General features: G+C 40.4%; 1 protein-coding gene across 2 annotated transcripts in view; it reads left to right on the top strand.

Moving 5' to 3' along the window:
• Positions 1–9,281, top strand: part of FAP (fibroblast activation protein alpha) — a 75,330-nt gene extending 66,049 nt beyond the window's left edge. For both annotated transcript variants that reach the window (XM_025935024.2, XM_086718753.1), the window contains 5 exons: positions 5,280–5,379; positions 6,460–6,524; positions 7,028–7,100; positions 7,363–7,436; positions 8,883–9,281. In XM_025935024.2, coding sequence (XP_025790809.2) covers positions 5,280–5,379; positions 6,460–6,524; positions 7,028–7,100; positions 7,363–7,436; positions 8,883–8,984 — 414 coding nt within the window. In that variant the 3' untranslated portion in view covers positions 8,985–9,281. The remainder of the gene's footprint in view (positions 1–5,279; positions 5,380–6,459; positions 6,525–7,027; positions 7,101–7,362; positions 7,437–8,882) is intronic.
• Positions 9,282–13,287: the final 4,006 nt, after the last annotated feature.

The raw sequence follows: 13,287 nt of genomic DNA, 5'->3' as shown, positions 1-13,287 counted from the left end.
ATCTGTTCTCGTCATCCCCACAGCCAGTGCTTTAGTCCAAGTTTCTTCATATGTAATTTAGATCAGACCTTCTCAAACTTTAGCTTACATAAGCATCACCTGAAGAACTTATTGAAACAGGTTCTAGGGCCCTACCACCAGAGATTCTGATTCAGTACTCCCTGGGGAGGCCCGAGGATTTGCATTTCCCACAAGATCACAAGTGATGCTGATTCCTTTGGTCCAAGGACCATGGGTTTGGGTAGTTCAGTTGCCTCTGAACTAGCCTTCCTGCTTTGACTTCACAAGCTGCAATGTTACTAATGAAGTTAATGTTCCAAAACAGGAATTTACCATGTTGCTTTTCTGCTTATATGCTTGTACATTTTCTAATGTACACATCAACCTTGACCTGGTGCCCAAATATATTTCCTAGCATGCAAAGCCCATGACAAGCTGGCTGAAACCTCCTTTTCCAGCCTCATCTCTTTCCACTTTTCCCCATGCCTTATGAATAATTTGACTCATGTCTGTGCTTCCTCACTCCCATGTTTTTGTGAATCCTGCTCCTTGTACCTGCAATGTGTCTATCTTCTTCCATCCCCCTCCTCTTCCTCTGAAATGGAAAACTCACTTATTCTTTAAAACCCAACTCACACATGACTTTCTTTGTCCTCCAATAGTTCTTTTTACTGCTCTTCTGGGAATTACCATGGTTTATCTTGTCTGTCTATTGGTTTCTCCCATGAAAATGTAAGCTCATCGAGGGAATGGACTTCATCTGTTTCTAGATTTGTTTCTCAAACGTTTGGCATAATACCTGGCTATCTCATATATCGATGATGTTGTTTAAACTAAATTTAATCCTAGAAGTCAGTGTCCCCCCACATGTATCTTATTAGTACCAAGGGATTTTTCAGGAAAAGTTTATCTGGTCTAATAATTTGGTAAATTACAAAGTCTACATAATAGTATGTGCTGGCTCTGTGAAGGAGAGATTTCAATTAACAGTATTACCAAAAAGTATTTGATTCCATGGATACTTTTTTGAGATGCGCTCTTGAAGTCAGTAGGGAATAGAATTGGTGTCTTAGGAAGATCCTGTTGGCTGCAGAGCGAAGGAAGATATGAGGTAGGAGAGGGAGTGAGCCAAGGAGCTAGGTGAGCAGTAATATGGGCAACCAATGCCCACGGCCTGAATTTAGGCAGCGAAGTATGAGGTGGGAAGAGGTTCAAGTGCTCTTTTCTAGTATAATAAGCAGGAGCCTGCAAGACACTGAAGACTGGAAAGAGGAAGATATTGAGAATGACCATGAGCATTGCTTAGCTATTATTGTGTTTCATATCAAGGAAGGAAATATCTGTTTGCATGGAGTGTTAGGCGCCAGAGTGGTCTGAGAAACATACTGCAGCTAACCACATAAATTTTTGGTAGTCAGTGGGTGAATAAGATGAAAATCCTGCATTTCCCTCCATTATCCTGATTAAGAAGGGGAGAAGAGGCATTTTTATCTTACCCTTTTATTTTTCTGGCTCACACAAATCAAAGTCCAGGAGCCCTGTTTTTAGTTTTATTAGATATCCACTGTGCACCCAACACTATGCCTAGGGAGTGTCTGTTATAACTGGTTCTTAACTAGGCAATTTTGTCCCTCAGGGGACATTTGGCAATGTCTGGAGTCACTTTTGGTTGTCACAACTGGGAGAGTGCTACTGGCATCTAGTGAGTAGGGGCCAGAGATGCTGTTAAATATCTCACAATGCACAGGACAGCTCCCCACAAAAAAGAATTACCCAGCCTAAAATGTCAGCAGTGCTGAGGTTGCAAAACACTGGTTTATTTGAAGAAAAATTGAAGTAATTATTCTGACAATTGAAGAGCAGCAGGGGTTTTGCCTAAATTATTAGAATAACAACCTCATTTATGGGCCTTGCTTTGTTAATATAGGCCTAGCCAGGTGGTGTTGAATAAGCATTAGTTCATGATTTAATCTTAGTTCCTTTCTCTTCCAGTGACTAATTATAAGCAATTTGAATTGCTATGTGCGATCAGCGATGTAAAAGTAGGACAAATGCACCTCTAATGAGACTACATTAGACTCCAAACTTAAAGTTCCCCAAAGAGGTTTGCCCTAGTGCAAGGACAGAGCGGAAAGTCATGGGTTGTAGAGGAAGGTGTCCTCGCTTTGAGTCCCAGCTCTGCTGTTTCATGACTCTATGTTCACTCTGAACCTCAATTTCCTCATCATGAAATGCAGCCCTGATTTCCTCACCAAGTCACTGTGAAGATTAGCTGAGTTAATAGGAAAGTCATATATTCATCAAATATTTAGTCTATTCCCTTCTGTGTTCCAAGCCCTATTCTCAGGGCTGGGGATACCTTTGGTCACAAGACAGATGAAAATGTCGACCTTTGTGGAGTTAGGAATGGTTGGGAAGAAAAACAGCAAGCAAGATAAATAAGTAAAATGAATAAAATGTTAAATGATAAAATGCCCTGGTGAAAACCAAGCCAAAACAAGAAAGGAGCATGAAGCAGGGTTGGTGCAATTATAGATGAGAAGGACGGGTGAGACTCTTTGAGTTAAGACTTGAAGTGGGATATCCGGAGATATGTTCTAGGCAGTGTTCTAGGCAGAGTTCTAGAGTGTTCTAGGCAGAGGGCAGCAGCATTTGTGAAGGTCCTGGGACTAGATCATGCTTGGAGGCTCCAGAAAACATTAGGAGAGCCAACAAGCAGAGGGACATCTGAGGTGGGAGAAGGGAAGCAAAGTTGTGGGTCCTCAAAGAAGGTCACAACAGCCTTGGCCATACAAACATTAAGTATCTATTATTATCGCCTGTAGGTAAAATGTTCCAATGTACATTATGGCTCACACAAGAGTGTTCTATAAACCCTTCAAAATTCTGTGCCCTTCTAAGAATGTTTTTAAAGATATCCTTCATTTAAACAAAATGGCAAGGCATCTAAGTGCAAAGGACAAAATTCTAGAATTCTCATGGCCAATCTGCTCCGTGGGTTCCTTTCTTGCGACAGCCACCCACTCTGCCTTGGAGCCCCACCCATGGGAGAGCAGAAAAAAGTCAACTCGGGTTTATTTTATTTCCTCTTCATTTCTACAATAGGAATAGCTTTTCTAAGCTGCCTGAGAATTTAAAGAACACCTACTTTTGTTGTGCTGCTGCTACACCAGTTTTGCTCTTACAAATTCCTAGAGACAATTTGTATTCATCCTGCAAACACGGAAATTTTATTTAGATACAGCATTATTATCTAATCACTGGGTAGATACAGATTCATAACTTGTAAGATTTCAAACAGAAATGTTCAAAACCCTTTTCACTATATAGAAGCGCCTTTGATTTCAAATCTTGTTTCATGCTATTTCAGCGGGACCCACTGTTGTTACTTGTGGTGAACACAGTTTTCCAATAAAACCACAAATGATAATATTTCTAACTCAGGCTTACTTTACTGTCTTTGAACCTAAAACTGAAAGAAAGAAGGAAAGAACTCCCGTTTCAGTAATAGTCATTGCTAACCTACTAATTAAAACAAATCATTTTTATAAGTGAAAATTTTCACTTACCCAAAAGATTTTTAAACCCAATGTTATATTTTTAAAATATATTTCCCCTATTAAAACATGTTTTAGTCTTCTTTAAAGAGGCCATGATATAATTGGAGATGCTTCTATTCTGTGTTTTGTAGCCAAGGGTCCTCCATAAAATTCTTCAGAACTGGAAACCTACAACTGTAAACTAGTCAAAGAATTCTTCCTTGAACTCATCAATTCAGCAAGATTGTTTAGCTTACCGCCCCCCCCCCCCCCCCCCGCCCCATACCATGTATTTCACAGGTTAAGAATAGACCCTTGCTGGGGCGCCTGGGTAGCTCAGTCAAGTTAAGCAACTGAATATTGATTTCAACTCAGGTCATGATCTCACAGTTTGTGAGTTCGAGTCCCACGTCGGGCTCCGGGCTGAGAGTCTGGATCCTGCTTGGGATTCTCTCTCTCCTTCTCTCTCTACCATCCCCCCTCTCAAAATAAATAACTAAGCTTTAAAAAAAAAAAAAAAGAGAATAGACCCTTGCCACTGACCTGCCCTCACTACCATGTCGGTCTGTCTGTCTGCCTGTTGTCTCTCACTCTATAAAGCTCTCCCACTCACTCTTTCACCCTCTTTCTAAAGACTGACTTTTCTGTGGCAAAGGGTGATAAGATCTGCTGATCTAAGGGAATAGCTCCAGAGGCTTGTGGTTATAAGGTCCTAAGTACAAGACACATTACATTCCTAGTTGGAAAGTCCCACTGTTCTCTTGTGACTTGTGGGAAACTTCCTGTGTTGGGGCAAGAATATGCACTGAGAATCACTTCTTAATCTAGCACACACATTTTGGAGGGCTCAGGACCCAGGGCACTGTTTAGTCCACATTCCCAGGAGAAGCATCTCTCTCAGGCATGTTTCTACCTTTGACTTCCAGGGAGAGATGCCACCTTATTGTGTTCTTTTCTTCAGTTTTAGGAAAAGGTTCAATATCCAGGTGACACAGGCAGACATCTCCTGTTGTCAGGGTCACATTTGTGAACCATCTATTTGATTCCTTGGGGAAGAAACTTGATGAGAGTTAACCCTACTCCTGACTGTGCCATTTGTATCCCCTTTTGCATGTCTTTGTTCTTCCATTAAATTTGTGGGGGGCTATGTAAGACTTTACAATGGCTTTTCCTCCTTTGAACTGCTTTGCCAGAAATCTTCAGAGCAGAATATATAACACTACATTATACCCAAATTCTGGCCATTTCTCTAATATCCAGAAGATTCATATGTCCTTCCCTTATTGTTCTATTATGAAAACAAATAAGTTAATACACAGATGTGAGTTCTGCCTCCTGGGACTTTTGCAAGCTGTGAGAAGTATCTCGCTTTTCCATTTGGGCAATAATCTGCTTTCTTTGTGCATTTCTTTCAAGTAAAATCCTGGTTTTGCTCTGGCAAGGTCTTCATTGGAAAAATATGGAGGAAAGAATTTTGGCAGAAAAATTACAATTATAAATATCTCTTAAACTGCCCCTGCCATGCTCTGATTAGCACACCAAGTATTTTTAGTTTACTAGGGGTGAAATTATGCTGTGTCAGGTGGAAGTCACTGCCAAGAGTGCAAGATAGACATTTAATCTACCCCATGCACATCCCCGGCACCCATGAGTACTTATTGTGAGAGGAGTTGCTATAAAACTATCTTGGAGAGTTTCTGAAAGCAAATCTGGGACTGACTTGCAATGATGTCTCCACAGTCCTACGGAGGCTATGTTTCATCACTGGCCCTTGCTTCAGGAACCGGTCTTTTCAAATGTGGGATAGCAGTGGCTCCTGTCTCCAGCTGGGAATATTACGGTATGGAAACATTTCATAAATGTTGCTGCGAAAACATTTAACACATAATTACTCTATATTTGAGGTTGCTAGGAAAACAAATTATGCAGTAAAATTCACCCCAGCTTCACTGGGGAAAATATAATCTATAAACAAGGTTGTTTATATGATTCATTATAATCATGTTGCAGCAATCAAAGAAATCTTAAGAATGAGGAAGGACTCTTCTAAAACCCAGTATGTTAGTCTCTCCCCCAACACCTTGTGCCTCCTGCTAAACCAAACCTTTAGAACCAGAGCCAGCTCTTTGTTTTCGCAGGCACACAGGTGCAGCAGCTCTGGCTTTTAAGCACATTGTATGCAAAGTTAGGCAGAGCCACCGCTATTCACCTCCACACCACAGTTGGCAGCTGCCAGTTCCTTTGCTCCAGAAATCAAAACAAAACAAACCAAAATTTGTTGAGAAGTACACCTCCCGTGTGTGCCTATTTTTATGATTAACATTAACGCAGGATGATCAGTCGGAATTAACTCTAATAATTGAACAAAAATTAGCTTTCATCAGATCCTCGTCCCTGTGCTGGGATAGAAATGCAGCCACTATAACTTGGAGGGAATCTTCATTCAGAAAAAAAAAAAAGTGTGTGTGTGTGTGTGTGTGTGTGTGTGTGTGTGTGTTGGGAGAGGAGGATTTGGGGGACACAGTTCCACCCCACATTAAGACACCAATAAAAGTACTAGAGGCGGCTGCATTTGTGATTTCTTTTAAAATATAATGAGGTCATCCCATAAGGTCCTCCCTAGCTCAACATTTCCACCCCCACCCCGCCCCCACTGAAGGGCTTTGGGTAGAAGAGAAAAAACTTAAGAGCATCCTTTCTCGTGTTAGCTGTTCCTGTTTCCTCCTTTGCTTCGCCAGCCCTACTGAGGCAAATTGCAGAGCAAATGACTTGGGTGGAGCATTACAGTAAAGGAAAGCAAGAACCTTCCTCAGCAGCTCCACAGGGGAAAGTGGTGAGCAGTTCTCAAACTGAGGGGTCTTGCTGGTTAGTGAAATGAACCATTTCACATGCAAACAACATGTTCTTACATGTTTTACAGCATCTATCTACACGGAGCGATTCATGGGCCTCCCAACAAAGGACGATAATCTCGAGCACTATAAAGTAAGCATGTTCTGTTTAATTTAGGTCATTAACTAAGTTCCAGTATGTGCCACATACTTTTGAAGCAGTCATTCAGAGTTTACACTTTTGCTGGGGCCCCAGGCAAATGCGATGATCTTTTGTTAGCTGCAAAACACCTCCCTAGAGAGAAATTTACTCTCTTTGGATTCTCTTCTTTCTTTCCCCATCCTCCCTTCCCTCACCTCCCTTTTCCCCATCGTGCTGCCCACCCCCAACCCCCACACAGCTTGAGCGGGCATCATCTATGCCTAAGGTCTCACTCATATGTAACATATGACACATAAACTTTCCGTTTTTCAAACTAGGAATCAGATGGAAGTAATGCAAATGATGATGAAAATGTGTTGCTCTGACTCTTAAATATTTATCAACCAAAGCAATACATAATTTCAGTATTGGTGCTAAGTCCATCGCACAATGATTTAGCTAGTTTTCTATTAGAACTTGCAGCAACTAAAATGTTAATTTTTCCTCTTTTCCAGAATTCAACTGTGATGGCAAGAGCAGAATATTTCAGAAATGTAGACTATCTTCTCATCCACGGAACAGCAGATGGTGAGGTTTAAGCAAGACTCTTACACATAAAAATACTGAGCCAACATCACTTTGTTTAAGAAACATTAAGCATCCTCCTATGCCTATGCTCAGGGTCAGTACCTAAGAGTCAGGGACATTTCCATAAATGAGTGTGATTACTCACTGCTGACAATGTCAACTGCATGACTAGATAATTGTCGGTGTTCATTTCCAGGCGGTACATTGTCACTCTGTGCTTTCTGGTATTTAGCAGCACTTTAACTCTCTCTCTTTGTTGCAGATAATGTGCACTTTCAAAACTCAGCACAGATTGCTAAAGCTCTGGTTAATGCACAAGTGGATTTCCAGGCAATGGTACATAATTTCGTTTTACTCATGTTCACGGCCTTAGACCCGTAAGCTAAAAGGAAGAATCTTATTTTTTTATTATAATTATTACTTTTTACTGAAACCTGGCAAACTGGCTGTAGGGTAGAGTGGGCAGAGCATTAGCAGATAGGTCTCAGATCTTTCATGAACTCCCTGAAGGACACTAAGCAAGCCATGTCACCTCCGGGGATCCTAGTTGAGTCATATATGAAATAAAGGCATCCGTGAGATGAGCTGATCTTCTAGCTCGAAATCCAATAGTTCTGCGATCCTGCTTACATAAGTGTAGCTACATACTTAGAGTCCCCACAAAGGCCGGGAGACCCAAAGCAGCTAAAAGTCTCTGTTTACTCAGTAAGAAGCAATCATGGAATGTTACCAGAAGCCTCCGAGGCTCCCGGAAGTCAGGCGGCTCCGCTCAGAGAGCCCTTTCGTCTGTGTGTTCTCAGCACCTGACACATGCCTGGCCCAGCACACGAGCTGGTGTTTTCACCGAGCGAAGGAATGAATGAGCTAGCTGTAAAATCAAGGTTGCATGAGGAATAGGAAATGACGGCAGAGAGAAAAGTAAGGTGAAAACCACGGCAAGGGAGACAACCCCTGACAGCTGTTTCCCCCCTTCGGTGAGCATAAGTTCCCCCTCACTTGCTTTTCCTGAATAAGAACCTAGAAAAGGAAACCCTCATTTTGGAAATTTGGTTTTTAAAAATAATTTACAAAAGCGGACGTGAGGTTTTTCTGGTCTTTTTTATTGTGACCCCCCCCCCCCCACCCTAAATTCACCTGATGAGTATATGGAGCATTCCATCACGACCACGATCTACCTTTATTCAGTGAAAACAATCATCTTACCAGCATCTCCCCAACAATGAAGTTTAAATTTATAATGCCGTCTCCCTGGGTGTTTCTAATGATACTATGTTTAACTCCTATAAAAGGTGTTTACAGTTATATGTGTTGTGGATTTCCTGCAGCAGACAGGAATTGGATTCAGAGGCTAAAAGCCTCGTGGAATTTTTGAGCTAGAAGGAGCCTCAGAGGAAATCAAATCCAACCTCCTCATTTTTCAAATGAAGAAACCAAGCTCCAGAGAAGCAAAGTAATAGACCCAACACACCAGCTCTGGAACCCATGCCTGCCTCCGGATCCCCCCCCCCCCCCGGGATGCTGGCCACTGTTAAAGCTCAGCCACCGAGATCTAAAATCTCAGCTTAAAGAATGTGAGAGAATAGTGAGGGTTAATAGAAGGCTTTCATACCTTCCTGTTCTAAATGCTTACGTGTAAGCTAGTTTAGTTATTTAAGCGTGCTTAAGTAGAATTTCAACCACAATATTAGAAAAATTACCAGGACCTGAGAGCATGAGTAAGTCAAAGCTAGATGCATCATGTGCCTGTGGTTGTAACAGAGGCTTCTGTCCTTTGTGTTTCAGTGGTACTCTGACCAGAACCATGGCATTTCCGGCCTGTCCACGAAGCACTTATACACCCACATGACCCACTTCCTAAAGCAGTGTTTTTCTTTGTCCGACTAAAAATGATGCAGACGCAAGCCTGTATCTCAGTCTGAACACTTCATATAAATGCCTCCGACCATTTGCTTGTTTTACTCTTTCTGCTGTTAAATCCTGGTACAAACAAACAAATGAATGATGTTCTAAAGGCTGGCAGAAAATTAAAACTCAGAAGTTCAACCTCCTAAAGATTGTTTACATTTTCTGGCACTCTGTGAAAGAAGAGGAAAGGCAACCATGCCTTTTGCTTTGGACGCAGACAATGTTTCATCACCTGTTTATTTGCGGAAAATAATAAAGTCAGAAGTTAAAGTGCTATTATTTTGTCTGTGTGAATTAATTTCAGACTCTGGTTTTATTACAGAAAAAAAATGCTTACACTAAGCAAGCACACGAATAATATCAGGTGGTTATGGAGGAGAAGAACCCAAGAGTTTGGGACTTTTGTAAGTGGAATTCCAGATGCTGGAATGAGTAGCTCAGGGTATGCAAAAGCATTGCTCAGAAATCAAGTTTGAGATGCATTCTGCAGAGTCAGCCTGATGTTTACACTCTATGCTGTCCCTCCAAGAAATGTTTCTTACATTTCTCCCAAATTTCTTCAATGTGGCCAAAAGCCTTTGACAAGGATAAAGTCTGAATTTTAAATTCAAGCTCCTTTTAATAAATGCTTCAAATTTGGAAACATTTCTATTTTGTGTCTCTTCTGAGAATCAGTGATGCTAACTGCCTGCAGATTACTGAGCCACACAAAACTAAAACAGCAAAAAAATTAAATAAAATGGAGATTGACAGCCAGAAAGGAAAAGTGTTGTATCGATGAGATTTTTCTGGGGTTTGAATTCCACATTATCGAGCTCATTTTGAATAAAGAAAAAAAAAAGCCATAATGCTTGCAATCGCGAAGGTGATACTCCACCAGTAACAGTCCCCATCAATTAGAAACTTATGGGAGGCTTCCATCACTGTGGTTGCCACAGAGTTAAAAAGATCCAGGTCACCGAAGATATTTCTTAAATGAATGTTGGAAGTGGCCATGAAGCCACTCCCTAGGGGACTTTTCATTGATGTGTTCCCTGGCACTAGATTGCTCTAGATGATTTCTCCCCACCTCTAGCTTGATTCTTCCTCATTGCAGGCAGAAGACCGTTGTCCCTTCTCTCATGTTCTAGAACCAGAAGAACCAATCCAGGCATGGAGCATTACAGCAGGAAGGGGCCTCAGACCATAGACCACAGACTCTTCTAGAATTGTCACATATTTCTTTGTCCAGCTCTCTCTCCACTACTGCTTTCTGAAATCATGTCTCCCACGCAGGCCACATAGAGCCACCTCACCTTTCAGGAAGGGGTGCTTTGTCACGGGGCTTGGGTAACACCCACACAGATTCAGAATGGGCCATCGCCCCTCCTCCCCACATCTATGCAACTGCTGATGCCCTGCGGGGCAGAGAGAAGGTATTACCTCCCCGTTTTGTTCTGCGTGGAACAGCCTCCGAAGCAAGCCAAGATTTCCTCGTAATATTCTCATCATCCATTCTCCCCAACTGGGGGAAAAGAATAAGCAACGGTTCTTTCCTGATACCCTATCAAGGGAGACAACAGAGCAAGAGCAAAGAATAAGAAAATCTCGTTCCTTCAATGTCTTTTCTGCCTTTGTGGAATTTGCAAAGCTGTAATTTAATATCAACATGCAGTAAATGGTCTCCCACCTCACGCCTTTGTCCCCACTGCCACAGAGGCCACTTCTAAAAGACAAACCGAACTGTGTCATTATTCCAGGTGGAAGCCTCCAGGATTCTCCACGGTCTACAAAATAATATTGTAGATATTAAATGTAGAATATTTCCCTCATCACAGAAAGTGCTATTGGATGATGCTATCCTCGGAATCTTCACAGACCATATCTGGGAACATAGCATATGGTGGAAGCTCACTGATTGATAAATGAGCGAATGCCTCTGTGTTCACGGAAAATTCATTTTTCTCCATCACTGTTGCTAAAGCCTTCCCTGACCTCCTCAGGTAGGGTCATCCAGGTGCTCCTCAGGACATTCAGCATATGTTTATGTATTCATTCATTCATTCAACAAGTATTTGTTGAGTCTATCTGTATACCAGTCACTGTGCAAGACTTTAAGGATACAGTGAAGAGCAAGGCAGTAATTTGCGAGGCAGGTGTTTTGTTTTTGTTTTGTTTTTAATGTTCACATTTTATACAGCTTTACTAGATTCTTCTTTTGAGGTAGAAGATAAAAGATACATAAATTACCAAAGGGAAAGATTTAATAGGAAATACCAAACCAAAAGGGAAAATTAAAAACATCTTTCCTTTTCTATTTGTAGGAAGCGAATTGTAGTAATAATTATCCTTTGACCACATTTTATTCCTATATATGAGATTTGGGGAGGAGGGTGTCCCAACACCCTAACTAATGCTGCAAACTATCATCATGCTTCATAGATCACAAACTTGAGATTTTCATTCATCCATTTGACACATATAATTGCAAGCCACTGTTTTAGGTACTAAAGTTGACCCTCCACCTCCCCAAAATACATGCATATTAAACAAAATGCAGGCTTATGGGCAAAACCTAAAGCCTTATAAAGGTGAAAAATGAATGTAACTACAATGCAAGTTCAAATGATATCAGTGCTATAGGGGTGGGATTCTAACATGTGTAAGAAGGAAGCCGTAAAAAATTTCATCATCTCAAAATGACCTCAAATGTTAGCCCTCCAATGCTAGCCTTAGAGCTATTTTAAAAGGTTTCAAAATTCTAGGTGACTATCTCATATATCCTGACGTGAATGAGAAAGAACTAGTAAGAAAATGGGTATTTTGTTAAATTTAACATAAATGAGGGAACTTGCATTGAGGTTTAGAAAAAAAAAAAATATTAAGTCTACCCAAAAGCATAAAATGTATGAATTATTTCCTTCCAGAAACACTTTTTGAATACTTATGCTTTGCATGGCAGTACTCTAGGTACTGTAGGGCTTACAAAGAGGAATGTATGTACAATTTCTCCATTTCTAGACTGTTTCAGTAAAGGAGACTTAACGAATCTGATTTTCCCAACATTTGAGCATTTTTCAGAAACTGACAGATCTTTATGCAAATGTTGTTGCCAAGCTGTTTGTAATGGTGAAATTATACTTTGACAGTAACTCTTTAAAATATATTAAACCCAGCTAAGGTTTTTTTGGAAATGTTGCCAATTAAGTGACTTTAATGAGCTTCTTGATGGTAATGTAATTAAAATTCAGATGTTCTAATTGTAAAAAAAAAAAAAAATTACAGTTCTGGGAAAGTTAACAGTAAAATAAGCAAATGTAAAATGAATTAGGACTAATTTAAATGGTGATTATGTGGTCTTCTGGGAAGATTTTACCAAAACAATGCTTTCAATTATGCTGTTTGTAAAGAAGAAAGAAGACACCTAACAGATATTTTAAATTTATCCAATAAAGCGGAGATTTTGAGTTTATCCAATCAAACAGATTAAAAAATTCTGATCATGGTGAATCATTCTCAGCCGTGAAAGAATTGCTAAAACACCCCTTGGCATTATGGACAGGCACCTTGACAATCTGAAGTAGAATGTGTAATTCAGGGAGAAGTAAGTGTTTGGACCTTCCCAAGCTATTCATGGGGAAAACGTTCTGGCTCCTAGCAAAAGTCTCTAATGGCCACCTGCTCTGATTATTGGCATGCAATACTAACATGCTGGTCACAAACTCTTCTTTTTGACACACAGGTAATATATTTGGCAAGCTAGAGCAGCATAATTTCACCCTATTGGCCTCCAATTAATACTCCATTACTTACTCTACTTATTTAAAAAATTGCTTTGACAGACTGTGTTTTAACAAATATTTGTTGGTACAGCCTTACATACCTTGTTCTATGGTTCTACACAATCTGTAACCTGTGAATAAGAAAGAGCAGCAATCTACCAAAGGGCATGCCACCATGGTTTGACAACTCATCCTCCTTCTTTCATAAGTAATGTCCATTGGCAAGCAAAGACAGGAGCATCGTTGCTAGCCATTAATTATTAGGGGCAGGAATTTTTCTCACTGCTACAGAGGGTGAATTTCTGAAATGAATGTCTTAATGAAACATTTAAGATGATATATAAATCATTCATATGTTAAAATCTACTATCGATTCACACATATTCAGTTTGCTAATTGAAACATCCTTTCCAATATTCATGAACACAATCGAAATTTTAGATCTGTCATAGAATTTGCTTATATCACATCAGCATTAAGCTAAATTTTCAGTTTTGAGAGGTGACAAAGTAATGCCGCTG

The sequence above is a fragment of the Puma concolor genome, chromosome C1 (genome assembly GCF_028749965.1).
Source record: "Puma concolor isolate L17-30 chromosome C1, mPumCon1.1.hap2, whole genome shotgun sequence".
Classification (NCBI taxonomy): domain Eukaryota; kingdom Metazoa; phylum Chordata; class Mammalia; order Carnivora; family Felidae; genus Puma; species Puma concolor.
Note: the sequence above shows the minus strand (reverse complement) of the source record. Positions and strands in the feature narration are given on the sequence as shown.